This window comes from Nicotiana attenuata, unplaced genomic scaffold, assembly GCF_001879085.1.
Source record: "Nicotiana attenuata strain UT unplaced genomic scaffold, NIATTr2, whole genome shotgun sequence".
NCBI lineage: Eukaryota > Viridiplantae > Streptophyta > Magnoliopsida > Solanales > Solanaceae > Nicotiana > Nicotiana attenuata.
The window spans coordinates 36,620-55,078 of record NW_017675242.1 but is presented as its reverse complement, the minus strand read 5'-3'; the positions used below and the strand labels follow the sequence as shown (position 1 = coordinate 55,078).

The 18,459-nt window shown below is 43.5% G+C and overlaps 1 protein-coding gene across 1 annotated transcript in view; it reads right to left on the bottom strand.

Annotated features, from left to right (window-relative positions):
* The window catches only part of LOC109219847 (E3 ubiquitin protein ligase RIE1-like), a 24,681-nt gene extending 7,658 nt beyond the window's left edge, over positions 1-17,023 (bottom strand). The window contains exons 1-2 of the mRNA XM_019384314.1: positions 16,289-17,023; positions 14,617-14,736 (exon numbers count right to left, since the gene is read on the bottom strand). Of these exons, the coding sequence (XP_019239859.1) occupies positions 14,617-14,736; positions 16,289-16,755 (587 nt within the window). The 5' untranslated portion in view covers positions 16,756-17,023. The remainder of the gene's footprint in view (positions 1-14,616; positions 14,737-16,288) is intronic.
* Positions 17,024-18,459: the final 1,436 nt, after the last annotated feature.

The following is an 18,459-nucleotide window of genomic DNA, read 5'->3' as shown; positions in this document are numbered from 1 at the left end:
TTTTCTGGAAATAATTAAGGAAATTGAAATGTAAATTTGATAGAAGACTATGGTATCGGGCCCGTATTTTGGTTCCGGCGCCCGGTACAAGTCTTATATATGATTTAAGCACTTTCTGTAAAGTTTGGTTGAAAACGGACGTCGTTTGACGTGTTTCGGACTTAAAATGGAAATTTGATGTTTTATGAAAAACTTGGAAGAAATCATGAGTTTTGAGGCTTGATTCGATGTATATGATGTTGTTTTGGCGATTTGATCGCACGGATAAGTCCGTAGGATGTTTTCGAGGTTGTGTGCATATTTGGTTTGGAGCCCCGAGGGCTCGGGTGAGTTTTGGATAGGTGTCGGATTGCATTTTTTTGATTTTGGAAAATCTGGTATGAACAGGCCTGCAGGCTTCGCATTTGCGAAGCCTGGTTCGCAAATGCGAAGGCTGGATCGCAAATGCGAAACCAGCCCAGGCCTGCCTTGGTCGCAAATGCGATGCTTCTCTTCGCAATTGCGAAAGTTGGACTTTCGCAAATGCCATAAATCTGTCGCAAATGCGAAGTCCTTCGGTGGGGTCTGAGTTCGCAAATGCGAACTAAAATTCGCATTTTCCAAAGTTGGTCGGGGTTCGCAATAGTTCGCAAATCCCATATCAGAGGCCCAGCAAAATTTATACTTAGTCGAATTTTCACCATTTTTCATCATTCTTTCAAATCCCAAACTCCTTAAGCGATTTTCCAAGAACAAGTTTCATTCCAAATCATTTGTAAGTCGATTTTTACTCAATTCTTTCAATCATTAACATCATTTAACATGTTTTCAACTTAAAATCAATGATTTTCATGGGTGAAATTGGGGGTTTTGGGTAGAACCTAGGTTTTTCTAAAAATTGGGGATTTGGACCTCGATTTGAGGTCCGATTTAAAAACAAATCATATATTTGGGTTCGTGGGGAATGGGTTACCGGGTTTTGGTTCGAACCTCGGGTTTTGACCACGTGGGCCCGGGGGCAAATTTTGGAATTTTTGGAAAAAACTTTGGGAAATTCATTTTTATGCATTCAAATTGATTCATTTAGTGTTTATTAAAGTAATTGAGTAATTTGTGGCTAGATTCGAGCGGATTGGAGGTGGAGTCACGGGGTAAAGCCATAGTTGAGGCTTGACTTGAGTTCAAGGCATCGAGGTAAGTGTTCGGTTTAACCTAGCTTGAGGGATTAGGGGTTGAGTCATATTTGTTATGTGTTTCTTGTGGAGTACGACGTATAGGCATGGTGACAAGTATCTATACGTTGGTGTCAAGCATGACCGCGAGTATTATATTGTGAATTTCATGACTTCGTCGTATTATTCATGCCTTGGTGAGTATTTCTATTTGTTGTGTAAAGTTGTGGAAAGAATCGTGACTTATGATTATTGAGGAGCGTTGGCTCCAGTCGTAGAACGCATTGCGAAAGTATAAGTGATAATTGAACCTCTAGAGCATTAGCTCGAGTTGTGAAGTGAATTGTGAAGTAAAAGTGAGAAAAGAAAAGATCATTACGCTGTCCCTTGGCGGGCTATTGTCGAGTTGTGGTTCCCTTGTATTGTGTTCTTAATTGATATTACGGATGCTTAGTTTAATGGTTCCTTGTGTTGAGTAAGGACTAACGTTATAGCTGAGGTAGTTAGGTGTTGTAATACGTTTGGTTATAGCTGAGGTGGTTAGGTGTAGTAACAAGTTTGATTATAGTTGTGGTAGTTAGATGTTGTAACAGGATTGATCATAGTTGTGGTAGTTAGATGTTGTAAAAGGATTGATTATAGTTGTGGCAGTTAGATGTTGTAAGAGGATCGGTTATAGCTGCGGTAGTTAGACGTTGGGACAAGTGTGGTTATAGATATTTCTCCCTTGCCGGGACGTAATTACTCATGCTATCGAATCTCTTGTCGGGACTCTCGTTATAATTGTAAATATTATATATGGATCGGGTTGCACGCCGCAACAATATTATATATGGATCGGGTTGCACGCCGCAACAATATTACATATGGATCGGGTTGCACGCCGCAACAGTGTTATACACGGATCGGGTCGCACGCCGCAACAAGATATTATGAAATGGAGCGGGTGGTACACCTACCACAAGATATTATGAAATGGGAGCGGGTGGTACGCCTACCACGAGTTACGAGAAACGGGATCGGGTTGCACGCCTGCAACAAGATGAGCTGAACATGAAAATTGTCTTTATTTCTTGCTTCCGCGTTAGAGGCTAGACTGTGGATTCCTCTTCTATTATTCCTGATACTCTATTTATATCTGTTACCCCTGAAGCATGTTCCCTCCCCCAGTTTTAATTGTTTATTTCTGTTGCCTCTTCGTTGTATTGTATATGTATATCTGTACAGATTTATCTGGAGTCTGGTACTAGCCTCGTCACTACCTCGCCGGGGTTATGCCAGACACTTACCAGCACATGGGGTCGGTTGTGCTGATACTACACTCTGTGCTATTTTGCACAGATCCGAGTTTCGAACAGCAGCAACAGTAGTGTGGGATCAGGCTTCAATTCAGCGAGACCCGAGGTAGCCTTGCAGGCGTCCGCAGGCCCGGCGTCTCCTCTATCCTTTATTTTTATCTATTATCTCATTATATTCGAGACAAACAGCTTATGTTCTCTTTCAGACGTTTGTATGTAGTATTCTTAGCAGTTCGTGAGTACAGTGACACCAGTCTTGGGTAGAGGATTTTGTTGCACTTTCCGCATTTCTATTCAGTTTTATAATATGTTAAGACTTCCGCTTATTATTGAATTTCGTTGCTTTTGTATTATTGTCGTAAATTGTTAAAATGGATTAGATTATTAATGGACAAGTAATTAAATTTGGCTTGCCTAGCTCTCATTAGTAGGCGCCATCACGACTCCCGAGGGTGGGAAATCCGGGTCGTGACAAGTTGTTATCAGAGCTCTAGGTTGCATAGGTCTCACAACTCACGGACAAGCTTAGTAGAGTCTGAGGGATCGGTACGGAGACGTCTGTATTTATCCCCCAGAGGCTACAGAGTTAGGAAAAGTTTCACTTCTATTCTTCCCTGTCGTGCGATTTTGTTCTCTCAATGTTAAATTGAAATCTCCACTCTTGTCCTTTCGCGAATGGCGAGGTCATGTACCGCTTCTTCAGCTGAGCAGCAGCACAGACTAGTGATAGATCAGCTTCGTCTTTGGAGGCTTTGTGGAGGTAAAGGTATTGGAGGTGGAGGTGGTGATGCTAGAGGTGGAGGTGCAGGTACCGTTCTGGTTGTGATAGAGATGCTTCAGTGTTGTTTGATCCGGGGTCTACGTATTCGTATGTGTCATCTTATTTTGCCCCGTATTTGGTCATGCCTAGTGATGCATCGGGTATTCCTGTTTATGTGTTACCCCGGTGGGTGACTCTATTGTGGTTGATCGAGTCCATCGTTCCTGTGTTATGGTGATTGGGGGTCTGGAGACTCGTGTTGATTTGTTGCTTTTAGACATGGTCGACTACGATATTATATTGAGGATGGACTGGTTATCACCTTACCACGCTATCTGGGACTGTCATACCAAGATTGTAACCTTAGCTTTACCGGGTATGCCTCGTTTAGAGTGGAGAGGGACTCCTGGTCATTCTACCCATAGTGTTATCTCTTATGTGAAGGCTCGACGTATGGTCGAGAAGGAGTGTTTGGCCTATTTGGCATATGTTCGTGATTCTAGTGCTGAGGTCCCTTCTATTGATTCTGTGCCCATTGTTCGTGAGTTTCCTGATGTGTTCCCTTCAGACCTGCCGGGTATGCCACCCGACAGGGATATTGATTTCTGCATTGATTTGGCTCCGGGCACTCAGCCCATTTCTATTCCGCCGTATCGTATGGCCCCGCCTGAGTTGAAAGAGTTAAAGGAACAGTTGCAAGATTTGTTCGAGAAGGGCTTCATTAGGCCCAGTGTTTCGCCTTGGGGTGCACCGGTGTTGTTTGTTAAAAAGGAGAATGGGTCAATGAGAATGTGTATTGATTACCGGCAATTTAACAAGGTTACAAACAAGAATAAGTGTCCATTGTTGAGGAATGATGATTGGTTTGATCAGTTTCAGGGTGCCAAGGTATTTTCAAAGATTGACTTGCGATCTGGCTACCATCAGTTGAGGATTAGGGCATCCGATGTCCCTAAGACAGCTTTCCGCACTCGGTATGGGCATTACGAGTTCTTGGTTATGTCATTCTTGACAAATGCCCCAGCAGCTTTCATGGACTTGATGAACCGAGTGTTTAGGCCTTATTTGGATTCATTCGTGATAGTGTTCATTGATGATATATTGATATACTCCCGCAGCCGGGAGGAGCATGAGCAGCACCTTAGAGTGGTTCTTTAGACTCTGAAGGATAGTCAGTTATATGCTAAGTTCTCGAAGTGTGAATTCTGGTTGGGATCAGTTGCATTTCTGGGTCATGTTGTATGAGCAGAGGGTATTCAGGTGGACCCAAAGAAGATAGAGGCAGTCAAGAGCTGGCCTAGACCAGCATCAGCTACAGAGATTCGGAGTTTCTTGGGGTTGGCAGGCTACTATCGACGGTTCGTGGAGGGGTTCTCATCTATTGCAGCCCCGATGACCAGATTGACCCAGAAGGGTGACCAATTCAGATGGTCGGATGAGTGTGAGGCGAGCTTTCAGAAGCTCAAGACAGCTCTGATCACGGCACCGGTGTTGGTTTTTCCCACAGGTTCAGGGCCCTATACAGTTTGTTGTGATGCTTCCCGTATTGGGCTTGGAGCAGTGTTGATGCAGGATGGCAAGGTCATTGCCTACGCCTCGAGGCAGTTGAAGATTCATGAGAAGAACTATCCAATTCATGATTTGAAGTTGGCAGCAATAGTTCACGCATTGAAGATTTGGAGGCACTATTTGTATGGCGTGGCGGGTGAGGTGTTCACTGATCACAAGAGTCTTCAGTACTTGTTCAAGCAAAAGGAGTTGAATTTGAGGCAGAGGAGGTGGTTGGAGTTGTTGAAGGATTATGATGTCACCATTCTATATCATCCGGGGAAGGCCAATGTGGTGGCCGATGCATTGAGTAGGAAGTCAGCCAGTATGGGCAGTCTTGCTTATATTCCGGTAGGTAAGAGGCCGCTTGCTTTGGATGTTCAGGCCTTAGCCAATCAGTTCGTGAGGCTGGATGTTTCTAAGCCCAGTCGTGTGTTAGCTTGCACAGTCGCTCGCTCTTCATTATTGGAGCGTATCCGTGGTCGGCAGTATGATGATCCCCATTTGTGTGTCCTTAGAGAGACGGTGCAGCGAGGAGGTGCCCAGCAGGTTACCTTAGATGCGGATGGAGTTTTGAGATTGCAGGGGCGAGTTTGTGTGCCCAATGTGGATGGGCTTCGAGAGTTGATTTTAGAGGAGGCCCATAGTTCTAGGTACTCTATTCATCCGGGCGCCGCAAAGATGTATCAGGATTTGCGGCGGCATTACTGATACGCGGCGCCTTCCTGAGATTCCTTGGAAGGGCAACGTACGGCTAGGCAACTGATGGCAGTTCAGTTGCTGTCCGCCAACTGAGGTCCCCTCCGTACGCTAGACGAGATTGTCAGTGCCGTACGGGAAAACCAATGTCAAGAGCAATTGAGAGAACAGAAATGAGAATTCAGAATGAAAGAAAGCTTGATTGCATTAATGAAAGCTATTACAGTAAAGCAACGCGGTGTCGAGGGGGAGAGACACCAGTACAGAGAATTGCTTGCTTGCTAGAAAGTTTTGATTGCTTGATCCCCCCTAATAATACTTAAAAAAAATAAACCAAAGTTACAGGAGTAGACCTAATTAAGCTAGAGAAACATAATGGAAGTGCATGAAATAAACTACTCTATATTTCAATGAAAATGACTTAGTTTTCTATAAGGCAGCAGCAGGTCCGTTGTCAGCAGCAGTGTCTTTGGCATCACGGTCTGCGCGCGCGGCGCTGTTGGCTTCTGCCTGCGGCATGGCGCTCGCGAGGGATATCGGTGGGGCGACAGAGGCACCTGCGCGCTTGTCACTTGGCGCGGCCAAGACCACGGGGCCGTCCGTGGCGCTAGGCATTGGGAGGTTCGCTAGGACGCCACGGGGCGCGCCCAAGGGGTCATGGGGCATGGCTGGAAAGCCGCCCATGACATTCTCCCCCACCTGAGTTGGCGACGTCCTCGGCGCCTTCCTTGCAAAATAATCTTCAATGAGGCTCTTGTAGGCTTTGAGGTTTGTTCCCCTCTCCCAAGTATTCTCTTCTGCATCACAGTCCTGCCATTTCACCAAAAATTCTTGGTGATCTTTCCTTGAGGCATGAATCACTCTGTCATCAAGGATAGCTTCAACACGCCTTTTCCCGGTTGAATTGGGACCTCGAATACTGGGTATTGTGAGCTGGCTCCTTGAAGGATCCTCCGTGTCTTCCCGAAAAGGTTTCAGGAGACTGACATGGAAGACGGGATGAATTTTCCACCAAGCTGGGGTATCCACCCGGTATGCAACCTTCCCAATACGCTTCTCAATGGACAATGGTCCAATGTATTTTTGCAATAGGCGAGGGTCATGGACCCCTGCAAATAAGTATCGCTTTNTGTTTGTACCTCGAACGGCTTGGTCAAAGCAGGAAGGGCCAAGACGGGACTACTAGACATAGCCGCTTTTAATGCGTTGAAGGCCTCTGCTCTCCTTGGTCCCCAATCCCAAGGTGTGACCTTTTTGAGGAGTTCTGTCAATGGCACTGCGATAAGCGAGTAGTTCTTCACAAACCGCCTGTAGAAGTTGCATAGGCCAAGGAACGCCCTCAAGGCGTGGACATCCTTAGGTGTCGGCCAATCTGTGATGGCCTGGATTTTCTGTTAGTCCATCTTGATGCGTCCTTCCTCAATGACATGTTCGAGGAAATCAATTTGCTTCTGAGCAAAGGAGCACTTGGATAACTTTGCATATAGTTCATGTTCTCGCAACCGAGCTAGGACCTTCCGCAGGTGTACTAGGTGTTCTTCCAATGTCTGGCTATATACCACAATGTCATCTAAGTAGACCACCACAAATTCGTCGATGTACTCTCGGAAGACTTGGTTCATGAGAGTGCAAAACGTAGCAGGGGCGTTGGTCAAGCCGAATGGCATGACCAGGAAGTCGTACGACCCATATCTTGTCACACAAGTCGTCTTGTGTTCATCACCCTCTGCAATCCGAACTTGCCAATAACCTGTCTTCAGATCTATCTTGGTGAACACCGTAGCACCACCCAGTCTATCAAACAAGTCCGCCATTAGGGGAATAGGGTACTTGTTCTTCACGGTGATTTTGTTTAGAGCTCGATAATCCACACAGAGTCGCAGGCTGCCATCATGTTTCTTTTGGAATAGAACAGGGGACCCATATGGGGACTTGGAGGGTACAATGATCCCTGTATCTAGCATTTCCGTTAATTGTCTCCGAAGCTCGGTGGTTCGGGTTGTGACATTCTGTAAGGCACCCGGGCAGGTGGCTTCGCGCCCGGCACCAACTCAATTTCATGGTCCACAGTGCGCCTAGGCGGGAGCCGCTTTGGCATGTCTTGTGGCATGACATCTTCAAACTCCAGTAGTAACTCCTTCACGGGTTCAGGAATGGGACCCGAGGAGCGTTCTATATCTTCAATGCAGAGGGTTTCCAGGAACGTAGGTTCATTCCTTTTGACCCCCTTCTTCAACTGCAAGGCCGAGATGTTCTCAACGGCCATCTTCATGGGCAGGCACGGGATAATGCAGGGCTTGGCCCTATTGGTACCCATCATCAGTTGCATGTCTGCAAATGGTACAGGCATGGTGTTGGTTTGCCTTAGGAATTCCAGCCCAACAATCAACTCGAAGTCATCTATGATCACCACTCGCAGGTTGAATTTTCCTTCGTAAGGCCCAAGCTTCACCGGTACTTCTTTAGCTATTCCACCCACTGGCTGGGGAGGTGAGTTGATAGCCTTGACGCTACCTTTACCTTTCCCTACAACTAGTCCAAGGCGCTCCACCTGAGTCGAGGCTAAGTAGTTGCGGGTAGCACCCGTGTCTATCATAGCCCGAATGGGCTTGCCATTCACCTTCATCTCGACGAACATTAAGGTCCTCTCTTGTTTAAGAGGAGTCTCTTCATTCGCCTTCTTTTTCCCTTTCCTGGTGACGGGACATGAGTCCTTCTTCTTACGAATACCAGCACTGGTCTCCGCTAGTGCCTCAGAAATGGAACCCACAATTGCATTGAAGGCACCTACTGGTTCAGTCTGGTCCGCATCGTCTGAGTCGTCATCAGTCCCATCATCAATAGCCTGATGGGCATTCATCTGTGCATGTGGCACTCATTGTTCCAATATGGACCGCCGAATCATTGTTGTTTGACGCAGCACTGTTGCTGCCGGAGGAAGGAGCTCTAGATTTGTTTGAGTTCTGATCTCCCCCATTTTTGCTAGGACCACCACTGCTGGGCTAGCCCCCTTTAAACCCTGCTCGGGCAGGCGGCTGAGGCCTGTCCCTTCGAGCTTCCATTTGATAGTCCCCAAGGCATTCAGCTGCTTGGATTGCCTTGGGAAGGGAATCTACCCTTTGTCTCTGTAGCTCCACGCGGGCATAAGGTTTCAACCCTTCCATGAAGGTGAATAGTTTGTCCTTATCCCCCATGTCGCGTATGCTGAGCATGAGTGCGAAGAATTCTCGCACGTAGTCCCGCACTGATTTTGTCTGGCGGAGCTCCCGTAGTTTTCTCCTTGCATTATATTCAACATTCTCGGGGAAGAACTGCAGGCGTATAACTGCCTTCAGTTCGGCCCATGTGTCGAGAGTATCTTCACCGGCCTTGATGGCTTCGTACTTCACACGCCACCAGAGTTTAGCATCACCCTGAAGATACATGGCAGCAGTTGCTACCTTCTTAGCTTCCTCCAGATCCCCAACAGCATCGAAATACTGTTCGACGTCAAAGATGAAGTTTTCCACTTCCTTGGCATTCCTAGCTCCACTGTATGGCTTTGGCTCAGGAATTTTCAGCTTCTTTGTCGTGGAAGCGGAGTTCACAGCACCTCCGATTTGGTTTCCACCTCCTCGGAGTAGGCCCTGTAAAGCAGAGTTGACAACATTGAGTTGGTCTGTCAATTTGTCAATAGTTTGTTGCATGGCAGTCACCTTTTCTGCCTCTTGTGCCCGGTGGGCTAAATCCTCGGTGCGCTCCTGCTGGAGCCCCTCGAATTTGTCAAAGATTTCGGCTGCCTCTGTGGCTGCCGTCTGCCGGTCTGCTAGAATGAAGAAGGATATTGTTGCATATGTGGCTCGGCGTTTGAATTGTCAGCAGGTTAAGTATGAGCATCAAAGGCCTGGTGGTTTATTTCAGAGGATTGAGCTTCCCGAGTGGAAGTGGGAGCGGATCACTATGGACTTCGTTACTGGACTTCCGCTGACTCGAAAGAAGTTCGATGCAATTTGGGTCATTGTTGATAGGCTGACCAAGTCAGCGCATTTCATTCCTGTGGCGGTCTCCTATTCATCCGAGAGATTAGCTGAGATTTATATCCGGGAGATTGTTCGCCTTCATGGTGTGCCGGCATCTATCATTTCGGACCGGGGTACGCAGTTTACCTCACGCTTCTGGAGAGCAGTTCAACGAGAGTTGGGCACACAGGTTGATTTGAGCACAGCATTTCATCCCCAGACGGACGGTCAGTCCGAGCGGACTATTCAGATTCTAGAGGATATGCTTCGAGCTTGTGTTATTGACTTTGGAGGTTCGTGGGATCAGTTCTTGCCTTTAGCGGAGTTTGCCTACAACAACAGCTACCAGTCGAGCATCCAGATGGCTCCTTATGAGGCTTTATATGGTAGGCGGTGTCGGTCTCCGGTTGGATGGCTTGAGCCGGGAGAGGCTCGGTTGTTGGGTACAGATTTGGTTCAGGAGGCCTTGGACAAGGTCAAGATCATTCAGGATAGGCTTCGTTCAGCTCAGTCTAGGCAAAAGAGCTATGCAGACCGCAAGTTTCGAGATGTGGCATTTATGGTTGGTGAGCGGGTATTGCTCCGAGTGTCGCCTATGAAGGGCGTGATGAGATTTGGGAAGAAGGGCAAGCTTAGCCCTAGGTTCATTGGTCCGTTTGAGATTCTTGATCGAGTGGGAGAGGTGGCTTATAGACTTGCACTGCCGCCTAGCTTATCAGCCGTGCATCCAGTTTTTCATGTGTCCATGCTTCGGAGGTATCACGGCGATCCAGCCCACGTGTTAGATTTCAGCACTGTCCAGTTGGACAAGGACTTGTCTTATTAGGAGGAGCCGGTAGCTATTTTGGACCGGCAGGTTCGTCAGTTGAGATCCAAGAGTTTCCCTTCTGTTCGTGTTCAGTGGAGAGGTCAGCCTCCTGAGGCATCGACCGAGGAGTCCGAGTCTGATATGCGGAGTCGTTATCCTCATCTTTTCCCCGACTCAGCTACTTCTTTCTTTTGTCCGTTCGAGGACGAACGGTTGTTTTAGAGGTGGAGAATGTGACGACCCAAAGGGGTCATCACTTGTTTCCTTACTCATTCTGTGCTTCCGCGGCCTTGAAAACCTCATTTAGGGTTGCCTCGATTTGCGTGCGCAGTCCGAACGCGTAGCCGGAAAGCTTAAATATGAATTCTGTGAGAAAAATGCTAAATTTTGATATTAAATTGAATAGATTTGACTTCGGTCAGCATTTTGGGTAAACGGACCCGGACCCGTGATTTGACGGTCCCGGAGGGTCCGTAGGAAAATATGGGACTTGGGCGTATGCCCGGAATCGAATTTCGAGGTCCCAAGCCCGAGAAATGAATTTTTGTATGAAATTATTTTCTGAAAATAATTAAGGAAATTGAAAATGAAATTTGATTAGAAGACTATGGTATCGGGCCCGTATTTTGGTTCCGGCGCCCGGTACAAGTCTTATATATGATTTAAGCACTTTCTGTAAAGTTTGGTTGAAAACGGACGTCGTTTGACGTGTTTCGGACTTAAAATGGAAATTTGATGTTTTATGAAAAACTTGGAAGAAATCATGAGTTTTGAGGCTTGATTCGATGTATATGATGTTGTTTTGGCGATTTGATCGCACGGATAAGTCCGTAGGATGTTTTCGAGGTTGTGTGCATATTTGGTTTGGAGCCCCGAGGGCTCGGGTGAGTTTTGGATAGGTGTCGGATTGCATTTTTTTGATTTTGGAAAATCTGGTATGAACAGGCCTGCAGGCTTCGCATTTGCAAAGCCTGGTTCGCAAATGCGAACTCGCAAATGCGAAGGCTGGATCGGGCCTGCCTTGGTCGCAAATGCGATGCTTCTCTTCGCAATTGCGAAAGTTGGACTTTCGCAAATGCGATAAATCTGTCGCAAATGCGAAGTCCTTCGGTGGGGTCTGAGTTCGCAAATGCGAACTAAAATTCGCATTTTCCAAAGTTGGTCGGGGTTCGCAATTTCGCAAATCCCATATCAGAGGCCCAGCAAATTTTATACTTAGTCGAATTTTCACCATTTTTCATCATTCTTTCAAAACCCAAACTCCTTAAGCGATCTTTCAAGAACAAGTTTCATTCCAAATCATTTGTAAGTCGATTTTTACTCAATTCTTTCCATCATTAACATCATTTAACATGTTTTCAACTTAAAATCAATGATTACCATGGGTGAAATTGGGGGTTTTGGGTAGAACCTAGGTTTTTCTTCGATTTGAGGTCCGATTTCAAAACAAATCATATATTTGGGTTCGTGGGGAATGGGTAACCGGGTTTTGGTTCGAACCTCGGGTTTTGACCACGTGGGCCCGGGGGCGATTTTGGAATTTTTGGAAAAAACTTTGGGAAATTCATTTTTATGCATTCAAATTGATTCATTTAGTGTTTATTAAAGTAATTGAGTAATTTGTGGCTAGATTCGAGCGGATTGGAGGTGGAGTCACGGGGTAAAGCCATAGTTGAGGCTTGACTTGAGTTCAAGGCATCGAGGTAAGTGTTAGGTTTAACCTAGCTTGAGGGATTAGGGGTTGAGTCATATTTGTTATGTGTTTCTTGTGGAGTACGACGTATAGGCATGGTGACAAGTATCTATACGTTGGTGTCAAGCATGACCGTGAGTCTTATATTGTGAATTTCATGACTTCGTCGTATTATTCATGCCTTGGTGAGTATTTCTATTTGTTGTGTAAAGTTGTGGAAAGAATCGTGACTTATGATTATTGAGGAGCGTTGGCTCCAGTCGTAGAACGCATTGCGAAAGTATAAGTGATAATTGAACCTCTAGAGCATTGGCTCGAGTTGTGAAGTGAATTGTGAAGTAAAAGTGAGAAAAGAAAAGATCATTACGTTGTTCCTTGGCGGGCTATTGTCGAGTTGTGGTTCCCTTGTACTGTGTTCTTAATTGATATTACGGATGCTTAGTTTAATGGTTCCTTGTGTTGAGTAAGACTAAAGTTATAGCTGAGGTAGTTAGGTGTTGTAATAGGTTTGGTTATAGCTGAGGTGGTTAGGTGTAGTAACAAGTTTGATCATAGTTGTGGTAGTTAGATGTTGTAAAAGGATTGATTATAGTTGTGGCAGTTAGATGTTGTAACAGGATCGGTTATAGCTGCGGTAGTTAGATGTTGGGACAAGTGTGGTTATAGATGTTTCTCCCTTGCCGGGACGTAATTACTCATGCTATCGAATCCCTTGTCAGGACTCTCGTTATAATTGTAAATATTATATATGGATCGGGTTGCACGCCGCAACAATATTATATATGGATCGGGTTGCACGCCGCAACAATATTATATATTGATCGGGTTGCACGCCGTAACAATATTACATATGGATCGGGTTGCACGCAGCAATATTATATATGGATCGGGTTGCACGCCGCAATAATATTATATATGGATCGGGTTGCACGCCGCAACAGTGTTATACACGGATCGGGTCGCACGCCGCAACAAGATATTATGAAATGGAGCGGGCGGTACGCCTACTACAAGATATTATGAAATGGGAGCGGGTGTTACGCCTACCACGAGTTACGAGAAACGGGATCGGGTTGTACGCCCGCAACAAGATGAGCTGAACATGAAAATTGTCTTTATTTCTTGCTTTCGCGTTAGAGGCTAGACTGTGGATTCCTATTCTATTATTCCTGATACTCTATTTATATCTGTTACCCCTGAAGCATGTTCGCTCCCCCAGTTTTAATTGTTTATTTCTATTGCCTCTTCGTTGCATTGTATATGTATATCTGCACAGATTTATCTGGAGTCTGGTACTAGCCTCGTCACTACCTCGCCGGGGTTAGGCCAGACACTTACCAGTACATGGGGTCGGTTATGCTGATACTACACTCTGTGCTATTTTGCACAGATCCAGGTTTCGAGTAGCAGCAGCAGTAGTGTGGGATCAGGCTTCATTTCAGCGAGACCCGAGGTAGCCTTGCAAGCGTCCGCAGGCCCGGCGTCTCCTCTATCCTTTATTTTTATCTATTATCTCATTATATTCGAGACAAACAGCTTATGTTCTCTTTCAGACGTTTGTATGTAGTATTCTTAGTAGTTCGTGAGTACAGTGACACCAGTCTTGGGTAGAGGATTTTGTTGAACTTTCCGCATTTCTATTCAGTTTTATAATATGTTAAGACTTCCGCTTATTATTGAATTTCGTTGCTTTTGTATTATTGTCGTAAATTGTTAAAATGGATTAGATTATTAATGGACAAGTAATTAAATTTGGCTTGCCTAGCTCTCATCAGTAGGCGCCATCACGACTCCCGAGGGTGGGAAATCCGGGTCGTGACACAACAATTCATCAAGCAGACATATCTTAGAGAGAGAGAGCAAAGATACTAATCATCCACGGGTTCTTTTGAGAGGACAGCATATATGCTGTAATGCAATGGTAGATCTAAGCATATAATTCAGCTGGTCCATGACCGAATAATGAATCAGTCAGCTGAACAAGATACAACAACAACAACAAACCGAGTTTGATCCCATAAATGGGCTCTGGCAGCTGAACCGGATATAATTAGGAGTTAGATCTTATAGGGAACAACTAGAAACTCTAGGCAAACTTGGAAAAAAGTGAATTCCACTTTCCTTTAACAATCTATGGTTCTTCTATATTGTTATTCACAGCAATGATGAAAAACGGCAATTGACATAGTGCATGAACTAATTAATAACAACTTTTCCGCAACTACCATTACCCAAAATGTGAAAATATCAAGGTCGTGTTCAGTCAAATATATGCCTAAGATTTGAAACCCCCGTCTATTTGAGCTGTGCAAGTATGACTAGAACGTCTAAAGGAACTAAAATTAAGAAAAACTCAATTAGAGCCTACATGTAAAAGGTTATGCCCGATCTCATTGCTATGACCTACTTTACATCTTAAGTTGTCCAGAATGACAGAACTCCGATAAAATAAAGGAGAGAATCCAGACAGGGATTGGAATTTTTAAAATCACAATTTGAAGAGGTAACAAAATACAAGTCCCATAGACGACCATCAACTAAACATAAATTTTTTATAATATAAGACTAATTTCACACAAGTTTTAACTTTAAAAAGTCTTTCTTGTTTTAGGATTTCTCCCTAGAAATAAAGGCTTGAAGTGATAGTAGATCTTAACATACCAGTATAGACGTGGAGCGTTCTGTAAAAGAAATTCACCACCAGAGACTATCCAATAAAAGCCAACTATCCACCAAAGAAGTGACGCCATTGTATTCACAGTTTCACATCGTTTAACAACACTGCAATGTCCAACATGGCAAGGAGTCAATAAATTATATTTGCCACTTCTATAGCAGCATTAACCAAGAAAAGGAGTATATCTCTCTTTTTCCATGCTTAAAAGACACTTAAAATAGTCGGTCAAATGATGATTTTTTCTTCATCATTTCAAATGACAAGAATACATGCTTCTATATGTCTAAGTAGAAGATCAAAAGGTGCTGATAACATAGCCAAGTTGAATGGCATGTAATTGCCATGCTTCTTTAAGCCGTAGTTTCAGCTTGCAGTGTAACAAATATCAAATGTAACTCATGATAATCTACTAGAGATAGCAGGTCAATCATGCTGTAAAAGATGGGTCAAAAACCATCAAGGTAATCAAAAGTAAGAATCACTGACATGACGCTATCACAAACTCTCAGCATAACAGAGCAAAGATACATTATTCTCCTTCCATTATTCATCCCCATAACCTTGTAAAAGAAATTTATAACACTTTCTCATAAGTTTGGGATCTCTTCTTCAGCTCCATATTTTCCTCTATGATATTATCCTCAGGGCTCTTTCAATGATACATGAATCATATAAAAAATCTTTGTAACCTAACAATCTAACCCAAAGGCCCCCTCATACAAAGTCCAAAGCAAGTCACTTGCCTTTGAATCAATGTGAAATGTACGAGCATCAAAATATTATACCCAATCATTCTGTTAAGAAATAGTGTTTCTATCTTAAAAGTATAAAGATCACAAATTCCAGTTTCTAAAATACAATCAGTTGTGTTGCATCCACAGACAAGCACTAGTTTTTGCAGCTATCAAATGCTGTGAGAATTGTTTAAGGAGGTGATGATCATTTTGTGAACTTTATCAGATAGTGTTGTCGACATAATTAGGTTCAGGATATAGATAGTTGAACATTTAACAGCGAAGGTGTCAAGCATGTGCGCTCAATGCAAGGAAGATATTTACGTGATCCCAACAATATCATTTAAGAACAATGAAGATGATGGAACTCCACCACTTTCTTTGCCAATTCATGTTTCTATAAGTTGCATATCAATTTTCCTTTATTCCGATTTCCATCTATATCCCATTTGTTTCCATTGTGTTCAGTTCTTAGCTAAGTCCGCATGGATTCTGAGAGATTATAGGTCTTCTAACGGCAACCTCCTAACATGTGATTTTAGGTTTACTTACTTCCTTTTAACACTTTCAATCATCATACTGTCACGCCTAGGAACAGGTGCGGAGCTAGTGTGTAGGTTGCGGGTTTGGCCGAACCCAGTAACTTTTATCCAATCCAAACCCTATATTTGTCTTAATACATTCATTGAATATATTAAAATTATTAATTTAGACCAGTAACTTAAAATGACTAGAATCCCGAACCCTAAGTAACTTTGATCCAAACTCCATCTCTACGAACTACTGCAGTTGAAAGTTCATGTAGCCCATAACCAAACCGCCTCACGAGCGTAAATGTAATTAGAAAGTAAAACTATAAGTAACAAAAAATGTCATGATCATAGATGAAAAATACCGAATAAGCTGAACAAATGGAGCTAACCTTGATTGATTACCAATACCCAAAACTCCATTTCCCTCTTCACCATTCTCCTCACTATCATTTTCTCCTTGAGAATTTCTCCTTCTGTATTCCAACCAAACCAGCACCACATGCACCACGCACTGCAAAGCATACCCACAAACCCAAATCCTAATCGGAACATTAGGCGACTCATCAAACGTGCAGGACAAAATCACAACCGAGACAATAACAAAACCCAAGTTCCACATCATGTCCAGTGCCACCACTGGCTTTGAGTAACCCCAGTCGGCACGTCGCTCGTCCAGCTCACGCGCCGCCGTCTCCCTCACTAGCATCGACGCATCGCCACCCCTTCCGCCGGTGAGCCGACCAAGAAGTACAGCCAACGATGACTGACGGCCCCCGCCGCCGGTGTCTTCTCGCCGGCTGAGAAGTGGGACCCTTGTGGGGTCTGAAGATATCATATTTGGTGGCTCAGTTGCCATAATTTTAAAGCTAAAAATGGATAATTGTTTATCTTTTAGAGAGAAGAAGTGGGGTTTGTCAGAAACATAGAATTCATAATTAAGTGATGTAAATAGTTTTTCTGAAAGTTTGATGAATTTGGGTTTGTGTCAGATTCTTGATTTTTGTGTCTAAAAGTTGAAGGGTAGTTGGGGATGATCAAAATGGGGGATGGGGGATTAGCTGGTCCGGGTCTGTTTCTGGTAACTACGGATTCTGAACCTGAATCTTTCATAAACTTTTATACTGTTAAAAGACAGGCAAACAGGATAAGGGAGATTTAGCAAAAGGTCAAAAATCTTTCTAAAAATTGCAGGCCCATATTTGGTTGCCCCATTTATCGTATACTTATATTTTTAAAATTATTTAAACTATACCTTAATTTAACAACTTCAGACGCTCCCTCTTCTTCCTCCTGACCTATGCGTTCCTTATCTCTTAGTTCATGGCAATATGCAAGAATAAAACCGTCACCTTCGCTCTCCGAATTTGCGTTTCTTGATAATATATGGTTTCATTGGTAGTGTTGCCTTTCTCTTCTGCCCGCACACTCGCCGGACTGGAATTATTAATAAAACTTCAGACTTGGGCATATGAAGTTCGCCAATAGCAACGCCTAACTTCAGACTCAAATGTCTGAAGTTTATACTTCAGTATCTGAAGTATATACCACATATGTTTAACAATCTTAGCCAAATATCTGAAGTTCATAACCAAATGTCTGAAGTTTATGTCAAAATATTTGAAGTTTATATCAAAATGACTTAAGTTCATAGAAAAATATCTGAAGTACACAATTGAACTGAAGTTTGCCCTTGCTTATGAACTGAAGTTTGCGTAATTGCCTTTGCAAGTCAGGCCAAACCTCAGGCAAAAAATTCTGAAGTTCAAACTTCAGACATAAATTTTTGCTACTTCAGGCCCGTATGTCTGAAGTTACGCAAAAAGTGGGTACGCTTGCAATTTTTTCGCAAAGCGGGTATAAGTTAAAAGGTGGCCCAAAAACTGAGTATAGATGCAAACGCCCCAAAATCTTTCGATTACTAGTCTTTTTACAAAAACAAAAACAAAAATTATATTTAAAAATAATTTAACTACTATAAATTTTCTATTTCTTCTATTTTCCCTTTACGAGAGATTTTTATAGCGACCGAAATATTATGACATCTTTAAAGTCACAAATTTAAAAAATCTTTATTTTTTTCAGTTTCGAGTAAAATCAAATTACGTCACAACAATTGAAAAGAATGGAGTAGTATTTACTAAATTCTTTGTTAATTAAGAAAATATTCAACGTTACTGTTATTGTCATGTTGTTAAGAAGATGTGATTATGGAAAAGCCTTCAATTATTAGGATGTGGACAGATTGAGATAACAATGTGGAATAGAAGTTGAGAGACACATGTTAATTTTAAGCTAATTATCATCTTATCCGAGTGTCTTTCTGTCAGAATCGTGGACATCCATTTGTATTTATCATGAAATACAAAAGCAAAGTTTCTAGCTCTTCAAAATTTGATAAGACAAGGAAAAGTATAGGCAACTTTTTACCAATCTGTATTTAAGGTAATGTTGTGGCACAGCCAGCATTCACAATGCTTCAAGCATAGTATAAAATGTCCTAAAGCATGGAAATTTATTTACATCAAAGTTGGGTTGGGTTGGGGGGGGGGTGGGGGGGGGG